The sequence below is a fragment of the Antrostomus carolinensis genome, unplaced genomic scaffold (genome assembly GCF_000700745.2).
Source record: "Antrostomus carolinensis isolate BGI_N321 unplaced genomic scaffold, ASM70074v2 scaffold20923, whole genome shotgun sequence".
Classification (NCBI taxonomy): Eukaryota; Metazoa; Chordata; class Aves; order Caprimulgiformes; family Caprimulgidae; genus Antrostomus; species Antrostomus carolinensis.
In genome coordinates this window covers 49,600-64,656 of record NW_010304960.1, presented here as the reverse complement: position 1 = coordinate 64,656, position 15,057 = coordinate 49,600, and the positions used below count along the sequence as shown (strand labels likewise).

General features: G+C 49.0%; 1 protein-coding gene across 1 annotated transcript in view; it reads left to right on the top strand.

Annotated features, from left to right (window-relative positions):
• The window catches only part of LOC104522381 (junctophilin-3), a 28,599-nt gene that overhangs the window by 485 nt on the left and 13,057 nt on the right, over nucleotides 1–15,057 (top strand). Inside the window, 2 exon segments of the mRNA XM_029084194.1 lie at nucleotides 3,472–3,616; nucleotides 10,315–10,439. Of these exon segments, the coding sequence (XP_028940027.1) occupies nucleotides 3,472–3,616; nucleotides 10,315–10,439 (270 nt within the window).

The window sequence follows — 15,057 nt, the reverse complement described above, 5'->3', positions numbered from 1 at the left end:
ACTGGAAGGGATCTAAGGGCTCTCCTGGAGGCAAACCAGAGGCTCCCTCATCTCCCTTCACCCATGACCTGCTTGAGTTTCTGTCTTCATGCTGCAGTTTGCACCTTTGGCAAAGGGCCAGGCTGTGTCAATGGCTCCTGGAAGGGATCTAAGGGCTCTCCTGGGGGCAAACCAGAGGCTCCCTAATCTCCCTTCACCCATGGCCTGCTTGAGTTTCTGTCTTCATGATGCAGTTTGCACCTTTTGCATTGAGGTTTCCACCCCACTCTTCATCCTGTTCGTGGCATCCACCAAGTGAGGAAATCAGTGTGAAAAATGAGGAGGAATGGGCTGTTTTGGGGAAGCCTTCTGGTGATAGAGGCCAGAGTGGGATGCTGATAGTCCACCAAATCCTCCACCTTTGGACCTGCAGCCTAGGGCAGATCATGGCAAGAGGAGGTACCTGGTGTCCACGCTGAGACAGGTTTTTTCCAACAGCCTTCATCCATCCTGCAAGGATTGCTCCAAATTGGTGGTTGGACTGGGGCTGGTCATGTCCCAACCACATCTCTACCCTCCTTTCCTTAATAAATACAGGAGGATGGGTGACGTTACACCAAGCCACCTATCCAGACCCACCATGGTCAAGCCTACCACCAAAAACCTGGCATTTCCCCAGCATAATGAGCAGGAACAGGCTCACGAGGGTTTTGGTGGTGCCGCTTTTGGAGCCAGCTTTGCCTGGAGACAAGGCGATGCAACGGGAATGCAGGATCCAGCCTGAAGTCATTAGAGTCAGCAGCATGTACAGCCAAACTCAACGCTACACATGTCCAAGCAGGCTGAGTTATGGCTGCTCAGGGAGCTCTAACTTGGCTTGTTGTGCATTTCAACGTCTCCACCCGAATGCGGCATCGATGTCGGGTTTTTTCTGTGTTTCATACAGACACTGTAGATCTGCAGCCTGTGGATGATCCAGTGCTCCCCAGCTTCCTTGGAGATTTTGTGCTTGCTTTTTCGGGGGACGCTTTTTCGGGGGACACTTTTTCTTCTAATTATTATTTTTTTTTCTTTTCTGAGGATTATTAGTAATTTCTTCCAACCTGTTTTACCTCCTGCCTGAAAGCAGCCGGCTCGTTTGTAACGTGCTATTTTTGCACAGGGTTAGAGGAACATTTGCGGCGTGCCTTTGGGATGTGTGTGTGTGGGGAGCTGTCTGCTGGCACTCTGTGAGAGCAGGGGATGAACAAGGGGACGTCAGCGTTTCCCATTTCCATGATGTACCTTTTCCATGATGTCCATAATTAACCAGTAAAATCATGGAAACCTTCCCCATCCAAAGCACGACAGCTGGAAAGCAGGCAGCATCCCTCCTGCTCACTCCTTTCCCTTCCTTGGAGCTAACTCTTCCTAAACTCTGCTCTGAGCAGGTTTTGCATCACCACCCATCGCTTGCCAGAACATAATGATGCTCCCAGCATTGCTGCAATTAGCTCTCACCTTCCTCAATTTATAAAAAAAGGGGAAATTCCATCCCAGGAGCTGGAATTTGCTCTGTGTCTGATTTGGGAGAGGGGATCCCTGCCCATCGCTGCAGTGTTTGAGCCAGCAAAGCGTCAGGTCTGGAGCAAGGCCAAACCTGTCTCTTTTGGTCGGTCAGGCTGGGGCAGTGGTGGGGATGGTGGCATCAAAGCTGTCCTTCTTCTGAGGCAAAACCCAGCTCCTGTGTGTGGATCTGGGCTGGCAGGCATCAAAGCACCAGGATGGGCAGGTACTGCCTGGCCGCGTCGCTCACCTGCATCCTTCATAGCTTCGTGACAAGTGACAGATGGCAGGAGATGAGATTCCCTCTCCAGATGTTAATTATCTTGTGAGCTGTAAATAACATCTCCGGGCAGCTTGTGCATCGTCTCTGGTGTGAAAGACCCTTTGCTGAGGGGCAAATAATTTAAAAGAGGGAAACCCATTGGGAAGGAATTCCATGGGTCTGCCTGGCTCTGCTTATTCTGTGTGTCCTTTGGCCAGAGAGAGATGCTGGCAGCATCCTGGCTGCTGGTACCCAAAGTTGAGTACCAGCTCCACCTGGCCCAGCCCTTTGAAGTGGATGGAGTTTGATTTGCTTGTGCCAGGGCTGGTGGTTTTTGTTTGGCAACAACAGGGATAGAATAAACAAATCCAAGCAGCGCCGTGACCAGTTTGGGATGATGGCAATGAGGTGAGCTGGAGAGGATCGTGGTGTTACGGGCATGTTCTCATCCTTCTCTGCCAGGAAGGACCCAGCTCAGGGTCCTGTGTGATGCACAGGGATGGGAACAACCGAGATGGTCACGATGTGACTTGCTGCCTGCTGTGAGCTGTGGTTTGGGTCACGTTTCTCCCAGGATTTTAGGGACATGACATTTGATTGTGGCCCATCCCTGTCCCCCAGGTCACTGTGACTTCACACTATTATATGTTGTGACTTCAGTTCCCCAACAAAACTCATTTTGTCTACTTAAAAGGAAGGCACAGGACAGAAGGGCACAGCCCAGGATGGTTTTTTCTCCCTTACCTGGATTAAAAAAAAATAAGTATTTCAATGCTAAATGGCAAATGACGCCTTGGTGAATTCACTCTCCATTTGTAAGCTCCAAAAATATAAAGGTAGAGAAGAATCTGGCACAGGTGCCTGGAGCAGTGAGCTAAATGGGAACTGGCTCCATCCCCATTTCCATGTATTTTGGAGACCTCATGCATGCCATGCCCCAGCTGAGCCACAGGCACCTGCTCTCTGCGAGGTCTCCCAACTGGCTTGGGAATGGTTTCCCCCTGCAATGTTACATTTCCCAGTGTAAAACCACAGGAAAACTCAGCTTTGAGCTTCTGACCACAATATTTTCCATGCTTCTCTCTATTTCTCTTTTCTTGGGCCATAACAAACACATGCATCGAGGTCTTATATCAGGATTAAAGGGTTTGACTAATTTAAAAAAAAAATAAATTCGGAACTTTTCTCTTGAAATGTGACTTTTGGAGCAGGTTTTTCGAGCCTGCAATAACCATTCCCTCTGCCCTCTGCAATCCCAGCTATCCCCAACCCTTCCCTCTTGCTGGGAGGTTTCCTGCTCCTTCTCCCAGTGCTCATTGCTCCTTGATGAAGCTCAGGCAGGGATGGTCCATCCTCCCACCCCAAAAATCTCCATCCAGAGCCGGGAAGTCTGGCAGCAGGTTCAGGGAAGCCAGGCTTTCTCTTTGCTATGCACAGCACCTACTTTCTGTCTGACTGCAAAGAGCCAGAGCAGACATTTTTGGCTGCATTACGTCATGTCAGAGGTCACATTAGCTGTTTTTTGGGGTTTTTTTATTCTCTTGATTAAGAATTCCAGCAATGGGGGTGGGGGTGGAGGAAAAAAAGCAGACAGGGGAAGTGGGCAAGGCAAATATGCAGGTAAATGGGAATTTATGCACAGATAGCTAATTGGTGTGTCTAATATTCCACCCCCTGAGTACCAGCGTTGTATTACTGCCTTCACAAATCACTCAAGGCAAGCCTAGCGCAATAACAACCAAGCCAGGAGAGCTGTGAAAAGAGTCAAGCTGGAATTAAGAGTGGGTTTTATCGGGGCAATAAATGCCAGATAGGGAAAATAACAAACAGGTTGTTAATTGCTGCCATCTCCCTACTCCCTGAAGCAAATGTCTAGACAGAGCCTGGCCCTGGGTTGCGCCTACATCGACCCTTGCAATCAAGTTATTGAGTTGGTCTTTGGGGGCCAAGGGGGTGCTGGATGTGGGATGCTGGGTCTGATGGAGGCTGCTGAGCTGAAGCCCATGCCAGGGACAAAGGGAGGTAGGATGGGTGCTGCAGCTCTCCCCAGCTCTGCCCTAAATCACTGATAATCCCGCAGAGGTAGAAGCCAGACAACAGTCTGCAGCGGTTATTAATAATTCAGTCTCAATTTGTCCCATCTAGGAGAGCATGAAGACCAGCCAAGCCTTCCTTCCTTGCAGGCAAGGTTTGAGATCCTGCCCCGAGCAGGCAGAGCCTCTTTCCACTTCTCCATCCCTCCCCAGTGCTGGTTGCAGGTATCAATCCCACACCAGCACAGTTGGAACTGGAAGCTCCTCTCCGGCAGCCTTGGGAGAGGATTGTATCCACACTCACCCTCCCCTCAGCTCTGGGGTTTGGTTACCAGCATCGATCACTCGGGGACTTTTGCTTTGTGTTTCTTGATGCATCTTGGCTTGATGCAATTAGGGCCTGATCCTGCTCTCTGCTGTGCTGGTGGGAGCGTAAAATAACCCCTGGTGAGTCAATAGAGTTGAGAGGCTCACACTCATGCAAGCCTGGTTGTTGAACGTAGAGTGGTTGGACTGAGAAGCTCCTTTTCCTCACCTGATCTGGACAAAGTGCATCCAAACACCTCCCTGAGCCAGCCCCACCACTGCTTTTCAAGCACAAACCAGTTTTCAAGCACAAACCAGTTTTCAAGCACAAACCAGAGCCAGGTTTGGAGGGAAGAGCAAAGCACGGAGTCTTAAATGCCCTGCAAACGCTCTCTCTGAATTTTTCCTGAAGTGTTTACTTGCAGCTGGTGTATGTTTTAATTGAATTTTGCCATTTGAAAAATACATGAACCTCTGTAATGGAGGGAGAAAACATTCCTCCTAAAGGAAGATAAAGATGCATTTAAAAAAAAAAAAGAAAAGAAACCCAACAACAACCAAACCAAAAAGCTGCCTGATTATATATTGACCTGAGAGGCAAAGTGAATCCAATGGAGCCAGCCTGGCCCCTTAGGAAAACTTGAGGCTCATTATGTCCCAGGATGAGCTCACCGGCTGGTTAACTCCATCCTTGCCACTTGAGAGTGCCTACGAGCCAGCAGCACTCCTCTGCCTTCAGTGAACATGGCACAGGGCAAGTTTGCCTGTTTTCCATGAAAATATGGACCACAGGGGTTTCTCCTTTTATATGGTAGGAAGAGTTTAAAAAGCTGCATGGAAGAAGGCTTTAATAATAGTTTTACTAATTTTATTTGGATCTCAGCTTTCTTACCTCATTTCTAAGCTCTGGCTGGTCAGATCAGCTTGTCCATGACTCCAACCCCTCCATATGAGCTAAGCAAAAGCACAAAAAAAGGGAGGAGAAGACATCAAACTCCTTTGTGTTGACCAGGAGCTTGGTTTGTTGAGCTCCCTCACCAGAGAGTTGATTTGTAGGTTTACAAACGAGGTAGAAAAGCTGAAACCCTAACAATCATATTGAAATCTAATTGTCCTGGTGAGCAAAGGGTTTAGGGTTTGTTACAATCACGTGTGTGCTCCTGGTGAGGGTTTGGAACTATCTGGAAAGCTCTGGAGAGGTTTCCATCAGCTCTTGGCATGGGATAGAGGAGGGCTGGGAATCTTTGGTGGGATCCCAACAAACACCAGCAATAAAGCAGCAGTTTCATACGTCCCTCTCAAGCCTAAATCCCACTGAGGAGGGGATCCCTTGGCCGAGCTTCGAGTTCACGGGGGTTTCAGAGAAGTGAGGAGTTTGCTTGCAAAAGAACAGAAGAATTTTGGAAAACAGACCTTCTTTTCCAGAAATCTTCCCCACAATGATGCTTTTTCACATTTAAACCACGAATAATGCAGGTTTCCCCCTGTGTCCAGCTCATAGCTTCCTTTGGCCCCAGACATACTTCTACTCAAAGAGTCTGATACCTGGTTTTTATTGAAGAAGAGCCTGTTTTTCATACAGGAATGCAAGAAAAAAAAAGGAATAAGGATGGTGAGTCCCTCATCTGGTTCCAGCTTGGCCTTTGCACTGCTGCACTCAAAGGAAGTTGGCTGGAGATGAAGGATTCAGAAACGAAACAGGTTTCAGGTGCCATCCCTGCAATTACAGGCATCACACAACTCCTGAACAGACCCCTCTGTGTTCAGGAATGTTTCTGGTGGTCCATAAACTTGCTCTAATGTCATAATTTTTAAGCAGTTTGTTCCACTTCTTCTCCTGCCAAAGTGGTCCATTAACCTAAACACCACCCAAACTTTTTGCCTGGTTTGAATTTTGCTTAATTTATTCATGAAACCACCCAGTGCCACAGATTTTTCTGAAAGCTCACCCTTTTTTTTTGGCTAAACCACCCCCAAGCATCAGATTTGCAGCAGAAGTTCTTGCATTGGCTCCTCGCTCACACAAAGCCAGGCCAGATTTGCTGTTGGCATTCCTAAAAAGCCATGTTCTTCCTTGCAAATCAGTTTATTCCAGCTTCTTATAGATTAGCCGGAGCTGATAAACTTGGCATTAGGAACCACTCGCAGGTATTATCCCTTCCCTTGTCAGTTCTGGCCAAATCACAAGAGATCTGCAGAGATTTACAGAAATCTGTTTGGTTGTGATTTTTTTCCCTGCCTCCTGCCAGCTCTTCTTGCCAGTTTGACCACTTGCCCGGTCATCCTCTGAGAAGAATGAGTCAGCTTGGCAAAAAATTAATAAATAAAATATCCCAAGCTAATCCCAACGTGGACTCCTGTGGTGAGTTGACCCTAGCTGGACTCCAGGTGCCCACCAAAGCTGCTCTGGACCTTCCCTCCTCAGCTGGACAGGGGAGAGAAAATACAATGAAAGGCTCATGAGTTGAGATAAGGACAGGGAGATCACTCAGCAGTTGCCATCACAGGCAGGGAATGAAGGAGCGATGCAAGAGGATCTGTTTAATTCCTTCCTTGGAGCACCTCTCCTATGAGGACAGGCTGAGAGAGTTGGGGCTGTTCAGTCTGGAGAAGAGAAGGCTCCGGGGAGATCTTATAGCGGCCTCCCAGTACCTGAAGGGGCTACAAGAAAGCTGGGAAAGGACTTTTCATAAGGGCAGTTAATGACAAAACAAGAGGAAATGGCTTTAAGCTGAAAGAGGGGAGGTTTAGATGAAATATTAGGAAGAAGTTTTTCACTGTGAGGGTGGTCAGGCACTGGAACAGGTTGCCCAAGGAAGCTGTGGCTGCTCCTCCCTGGAAGTGTTCAAGGCCAGGGTGGATGAGGCTTTGAGCAACCTGGTCTAGTGGAAGGTGTCCCTGCTGATGGCAGGGGGGTTGGAACTGGATGAGCTTTAAGGTCCCTTCCAATCCAAACCATTCTATGATCCTATGATTCTATCCCTGAACATCCTCAGCCTTCTCCTGCATCCATGATAAATCCACAGGGAAGGATCCAGCCTTATTTTGACTATGGTTTCCAGGATGACATCTCTGTCCAAGAAACATTTATAGCAGGAGGAGAAAGAAGAGTGATTAGATCAGGCCCTGCCTGTGTGCTGTAGAGAAAGACCCACTTTCCAAGGAAATAAACTCCAGCAATTAAGTGGGGAATTAAGATGTAGCGCACGCCAGGAGCAGCAGGCGTGTATAAAGGAGACAGCTGTTAAATTTCGGATGTGCCCAAGTCACGCGAGCGCTAACTGGATTACTCGCCTTTCCTTGGGAATACTTATGGATTTTATTATGCAACATATAGATCACCATAATTCTGCTTTTCACTCCGACTGCTCCTCTCCTCCAAGCATCTTAGAGAGCATTACAAACAATTAAGCCCGCCCGCGCCTCCGCGCAGCGCTCGGCGTTAGATCCGCTTTGTGGCTATTGAATATATTTTAGATCGGAGATGGCTTAATTAATATCATTGATTTTTAACTCTTTCTGGACCAAAGCTCTTAGTTGCTGTTTTTCCTGGGCTGATCCTGGAGTCCACAGGGATGGAATAGTCCAGAAGTTGTTAGAATGAGTTTTCCAGGGATGGAAATCCATCCATCACTCAGGGATGGTGGGTTTGGCCCCGTTTGGTGGAAAAAGGGGAGGTGATGAGTGCTGGAGAGAGGATCATGCATGGTGGCTCCCTGTCTGCTCCTCCAGCGTAACCTCCTGCTCTGCAGACACCTTCATGTGTCCCCAGGATCCTCAGAAGTGGCATGAGCTGCTTTTCAGTGCTTCCAGCCTCCTTCCCTGGCAAGAGGTGATGGATAACAGCCTCCAGTTGCATCTCCAGGGAGGAGTTCATGGAGGCAGTGTGTAATCCTGCCCGCTGAGTTTGGTCCAGACACTCTCAGCCGTTATTAAACCTTTGTGTCAGGCCAGGGGGGGACTGGCAGCCTGCTCTGTAAACATGCTGCAGTATGGGATGGACAGGCCTTTCCCTGGACAGTTTCCAGTTTGAGGAGATGATGGAGGGATAGACGGATGGAGGATCTTCAGGAGCTGACATGCAGACCACTGAGAAGCTCCCAGGGAAGATGCCAGCTGTTTTAACAACCTCAAAGACTCAAGATCTTAATTTTAAGACTCAAGTGGCACCGTTCTTGGCACTGGGGTGGTTTAATTGATGGGTTTGATGTCCCAGCCTTTCCCACTAATCACATTTGTGCCAAAAACGGGTGTTTACTGCAGCTCCTGCTTGGAGCATCCCTGTTCCTCCTAAAAGAGCTGAACTGGGATATCTACCAGGGGATGGGGCTGTCACATGCTTGCCCACTCCTCCAACCCTGCATGAGTGTGGAGCAGAGTGAGTGCTGGAGCCAAGTCAGATAAAAAAACCCATTTAAACCCAATTTTTGGTTACATCATTCATGAGGAACCTGTGGGACCAGCAGCAGCATCACCACAGTCGCTCCACCACCTTCAAGTACCTCCTGAAGAATGGGTCATATCTGCTCCCTCAGCTACTCCAAAGCAGTGAATTTATATAAATAAAGCATTTATTAAAGCAAAGACAACTTGACAGCACTTGAAAACAAGTGACAGGTTGGCTCTGGGAGCAGGAACCAGGCATCTCACCTGGGCTGGAAGAGGTGATGGCACACCCGGGTTCGTATCCACGGCTTGTGCTGCACGATGAGACACCAGGCACATTCCCAGCCCTATTTTCCATTTATAGGAGCTTGTCAGCAATGACACTCCTCCCCGAGCAGATGTCGAAAAATTAGAGGGAATTCAGAGAATGGCAGGAAAAAGAAGAAAAAAAAATTATTAAAGGAGATGGAGGAGATGGAGGGACTGAATTTGGAGGGAAAAGAAATCAGTGGAGCTATTTATAACCCTGCCTGCACCAGGGTGGGTGGGAACAGGCTTTTTTTGTTGTTTTTTTTTTAAAAGTGCCTCGATAGCTCAGCTAAGGGGAAGGGACAAACCAGCTTCCAAAGGGGGAATGCTGCAGAGGGGCTGGATGAGAGGAAATGGCCTCAAATTGCACCAAAGGAGGTTTAGATGGGATATGAGGAAAAACTTCTTCATCAAAAAGGTTCTCAAGCATTGGAACAGGCTGCCCAGGGAGGTGGTGGAGTCACCATCCCTGGTGGGATTTAAAAGACAGGCAGATGAGGTGCTGAGGGACATGGTTTAGAGGTGGAATTGTCAGTGTTGGGTTTATGGTTGGACTCGATGATCTTAAAGGTCTTTTCCAACCACTACGATTCTGTGAGAGGGGGTAAATCCTGAGCGATGGGATGAAATAACATCAAATATGAGTGTCTGGGGAATCACTGGTGATGGGTGAGCGCAGGGCACAGTCACTCATCCAGAGGGAAAAAAAAGTCCCTGCTGAAGGTGTATTAAGAGGTGGTAGAGGTGGTACCGATGGCCAACCCCACTCCTACCTCTGCGCTCGGGGACAAACCACACTAATATTTACATGCAGTGTTTTACACAAAATGGGTGGTGATGGGGGTGGAAATCTTCACTTTTTCATCCAAAAGCAAATGGGTTTTGGTTAAAGAAACCCACTGGCTTTAAATTCAGGCCTTCAGCCCCAGAGGCTCACGGAGATTCCCTCAGAGGTTGATGCAGCCGTCTGCTGGGCTCTGGTACTGCATGGAGGGATGCGTGATGGAGGGGACCAGCCTGCTTCGGGGTGATGCATCCCATGGGGAGCAAAGCATCCTCTCCCTATTTCCAAATAAAAATCTATATTTCCATATTTCTAAATAGAAAAAAAAAATTCCAAATAAAAAATATATCTCCGTATTTCTAAATAAAAAATATATATTTCCAAATAAAAGTCTATATTTCTTAATAAAAAATATATATTTCCAAATAAAAATCTATCTTTCCATATTTCCAAACAAAAAAAAAATATATTTCCAAATAAAAACATTTCTGCTTGGGCAATTTGCAGACTGAGAAGCAGTTCATGAACATGTTGTCCATGTAACATCATCCATTCCCCATGGAGTTCCAGCTCCTGGTGGCATCTCCTCTGTCACAACCAAAGGAAGTTGGAGCAAAGGGGTTTCATGGGGACAATCTGGGTTTCTCCATGCCTTGATCTCCAGAGGGAAGCTGCCTAACGTGGTCCATGTCTCTCTGGTTGCCTTGCAGGACCTCTCACTCCAGGGCCAAGGCGGAGGCGGCTGTGACGGCGGCGCAGAAAGCTCAGGAGGAAGCACGGATCGCCAGGATCACTGCCAAAGAGTTTTCGCCTTCCTTCCAGCACAGGGAAAACGGTCAGTGCCTGTCACCGCCCCGGCCAGCCCCACGGCTCCAGCTTTCACCCCATGCCACTCTCTGCCACTCTCAGCCCTGCAGAGACCCAACCCCCCCCCCAAAAATGAGCCCTGCACGGAGGTTCGGTCTGTACCCACAGCTCCCAGTCCTTACCAAGACCCTTGGGGTGATTTCCCACCCCATAACACCAGTTTTTATATGATTTAGCACAAGGCTTTTGATATTCAACACTTCTACCCTGTGCAGCCCAAGAATCTCTGCTTTTCACACCAAAACACACCCTTTTTTTTTTTTTCATTCCTACCTCGTGATGGTTGCACAGAAAAAAACCCAACAAGAGCTCCAAAAAAAATGCAAAGGCAGATGATTCCAGAGGTGGTCACTGGTTTTAACCCCATGGTTTTTATGGGTTTATGGTTTCTTTTGAACATCTGGGCTTGCAGAGCTGGGGCAGCACTCCTTGCTACTTAATCCTTCACTTGGGCTTGCAAATCAGTCCCGTGTGCACGCAAAAGGTGTTGGGGAAATGCACATTGGAGGTTTACCTGGTGGCTCTTCCTTCAGCTCCTCATGGAATCATAGAATCATAGAATCATAGAATGGTTTGGGTTGGAAGGGACCTTAAAGATCATCCAGTTCCAACCCCCCTGCCATCAGCAGGGACACCTTCCACTAGACCAGGTTGCTCAAAGCCTCATCCAACCTGGCCTTCAACACTGCCAGGGAGGAGCAGCCACAGCTTCCTTGGGCAACCTGTTCCAGTGTCTGACCACCCTCACAGTGAAGAACTTCTTCCTAATATCTCATCTAAACCTCCCCTCTTTCAGTTTAAACCCATTTCCCCTTGTTTTGTCATTAACTGCCATTATGAAAAGTCCTTCCCCAGCTTTCTTGTAGCCCCTTCAGGTACTGGGAGGCTGCTATAAGATCTCCCCAGAGCCTTCTCTTCTCCAGGCTGAACAGCCCCAACTCTTTCAGCCTAATCATCTTCAATGTTTCTTGCTGGTTTGTCCAGATTTTTGTTTGTTGACAAGAGGTTCAGGCTCAGCAAAGGCTCAGGGAGGAGGAGGATGAAGCGAAGCCGTGGTTGGGCAGGGGTCTGCAGCTGGTGGATGCACGGGGAGGATTCACCTTGTGAAGGCTGCGATTGTCCAGGAGCAAGAGGGGCTGCTACGAGTGGGAGTGGAACATTCCAAATCCCCACAGCAATCATTAACATAGTAATTAATGTATGTGAATGGTTTTATTCAAGTTTTCCTGTACCAAACCCTCATTAGGAGGTGTCTATCATTATTTTCTCCCCCTTCCAGCTCTCTAACTGAAGATTACTCATTTGGCTTAATTACTCCAGGAGCTGGTGGTGGTGACTCATGTCGGCAATGTCATTCCCCCCAGGCTGGGGAAAAGGGATCATTGCATCTTTTGGACCAGCCGGCCCATGAATGAGTCCTCACATAACCGAGACGTGGGGGCGGCCAGGGGCATCCCATGGCTCAGCAGTGATGAGCCAGACAGGGTTGGAGGTCTGGCTCCAGTTATGAACCTGCACAAATTGGGGTGGTGGGTGCAGCAAAACCCCATCCTAGACATGTGTGCACGGGTGTTTTGGGGGGCAGAACATGCCGAGCCCCTCGCAGCCGAGCTCTCTGCTCGCTGGGAGAAGGCACAGCTTGTTCAAACACCGCTCAGCATCTCTCCTCCTGCAGCAGTCCAATTTGTATATCAGAGATCTGAGCTTTTTCGCAGGGCTGCGTGGTCCCAGGGGCTTCTTCAGCCCTGAGATGTTCCTCATCTCCATTTCCTCTTGCCAAGAGATTTCGCTGGTTTAAATCACCTCTTGAAAAGATATTTTTAGGTAATACATTTTTTACAAGCTTCTAGATGGGGACATGGCGCTTGACTTGTGTCGGGGCTTGTGTTTCTGGTGCTCACGTCTGGGTGGGTTGTGTGTGAGTGAAGGGAGGGGAAGGAAATTCCACTTAGAGCACATTAAAAAAACAAACAGGCCATTCAAGATGTGTTGGGAAACCTGGGAGCACCCACGGACCAAGTCAGGCAGATAATGGCTGCACCATTCCACTGACCCTGTAACCCCAGGCTGTACGCACCCACCATGCAGAGTGCTGCTGCTGCTCCCCTTGCACGGTGTCATGGGTGCTGGAGGTGTCTCCCTTGCCCAGCATCGTGGGTGTTGGATGTGTCCCCTTTGCACAGCATCGTGGGTGCTGGAGGTGTCTCCCTTGCCCAGCATCGTGGGTGCTGGATGTGTCCCCTTTGCACAGCATCGTGGGTGCTGGAGGTGTCTCCCTTGCCCAGAATCATGGGTGATGGAGGTGTCCCTCTTGCACAGTGCTGTGGGTGCTGGATGTGTCCCCCTTGCACAGCATCCTGGGTGCTGGATGTGTTCCTCTTGCCCAGCATCCTGGGTGCTGGATGTGCTCACCTTACAAGGTGCTGTGGGTGCTGTGTGTCACCCACTTTGCACAATGTTGTGGGTGCTATGTGCCACTTGCTTTGCACAGTGTTGTGGGTGCTGGATGTGCCCACCTTGCACAGTATTGTGGGTGCTGTGTGCCACCCACCTTCACAACATCTCAGGGGTTTCCATGCCCACCTCAATGCCAGCCCCACAGGTCCCCTGGCCCAGAGCCTCCTCACAACACAGCCCCTATTTGAGCAGCCACAGACTCCAGACCCGTGGGTACCGGCTCCAGCAACCCCAGACATGCCTCAGCATTGCTGCAAGGGCTTGACCTGGAAAAAACAAAACTATCCCTGCTCAGCACCCTGCATCACCCTCACCCCTGTGGTTTTCCATCTCTGGCTGCCAGGAAATCTTCCACATCCCCATCACTCTCGCTGTGGTTGTGCCTCCCCGGTTCCTGGCTCTGCTGGATGCCCCTGGCTGTGGCTGCCAGCACAGTCAGCCCGTGAGCTGGATGGTGCTGGTCAAGTGACACCCCCAAGGTGATGGCAGGATGTTGGTGGCACAGGCAGGATCTCCCAGATCCCATATGTGGATCCTCAGCAGCACCGCAGTACCCGAGGGCACACACTTGGCTTTGAAGATGCCCCGAGCAGGCACTGCTGCTTCTATCCTGCTGGAAATCCAGATTGGGTGCTCTGCATCCTCCTTTGCGCTCTCACAACCGTTCTTCCAGGAACATCACGTGCTCCGTGACTAATTTTAGCTCAGAATAATTGTTGCACATCCTCGGGTGTCGAAAGCCAGCAGGACGGCACCGTGCATCTGTCGAGTTCCTCTGCAAGGAAACGCCTGTGTCCTCGCAGGGCTCCGGGGCTGGAGGGCTGGCTATGCCCCATCATCATCAGCCCCTGCTTCTCTGGGAGCCCCAACCAGGGGCTGCAAGACTCAGGGGATTAACCCATGGAGAGGAGGAATTAGCTCAGCTGGTTGCAGGTCCAGGTGGGAAAGATTTAGGATGAGAGGATGCTTAATAGTGTGGTCCCTGGGGTGGGTGTCTGGGGTGAGGCTGCTGAGGCATCGTTGGGCTTTATCACCTCCACCGTGGGGCTTGGGGGGCCAGGGAGGATTGGGGTTGGAGCTCAGGTGTAGGAGCAGTGGGTGTAGCAAAGCTGTGGGTGGTTGTGCTGCTGGAGATTGGCTTTGGGGTTGTCAGAATTGGTGGGAAGCTTTCAAATCCCTGTACCTTCAACCTGAGATGAACAGGGACACCCCAAGTCTTGGGTGAGCCCGTTTCGATAGCTGGCTTCACAGCTGTCTCATATGAAGCCATTTACTCCTTTGCTGCCTCAGTTTTACACCTGTGAAATGGGAGGATGGCTGGAACAGGAACATCTCAACAACAGCCACAGAATTGGTCTGTATTTTTCCCCAGAGACAGTTATTCTGTGTGTAAATGGAGGGGGTGAACTCCACCCTTCCCCTTCACCACAATTTCCCACCAGTATGAGGTTTACTCAGGGGCCCCAGATAAATCCTGGGAGTTTCAATCTCCCACAGACAAACAGAGACACAGAGAATGAACTAAAACTGAACTATCTTGAATATTTTCCCCAGACATGAACAGAATTTTCTGTGGCAAAAAATAATAATTAAAAAAAATCGAGAGTCATTAGAAGACCAATTTCCCATCGAGAAATTGCTTCTGTGGGAAATTTCCAAGCAGCTTTGCTACTATTTACCTTCCCCTCTAAGTGCTTTGATGGGGACATCCATCCCCATGATCTCAGCATCCATCATGTGTATCCGGACCATGGCGTGGTGGGACATGGGGATGGCTGTGGGTGAAGGCCCATCCCAATGGCAGCAGCTCCCCAAGAAGATGCGATAGAGAAAATTACTCAGCAGAAGTGAAGAGATTAAAGCAAGCGCTTCAGTGTCTATCTTTCTAAACCGTGGTAAGAAATTGAGTTCTTCCTTTTTGAGACTCATTTCTTGTCTAGCCATAGCAATTGCAATTAGCTGCATTTCAGGGGCATTAGGCAGTTAATATATTTATCAAATTATTCCCGTAATTTATCATGGTTTTAGCTGGGAACAACTACGCCTTGAGAGGGTAAAATGAGAATTAACCACTGTTAGCTTGCACCTCCTTGAAATAATTTGGTGTTTCATCAACGATTAATAAGTTG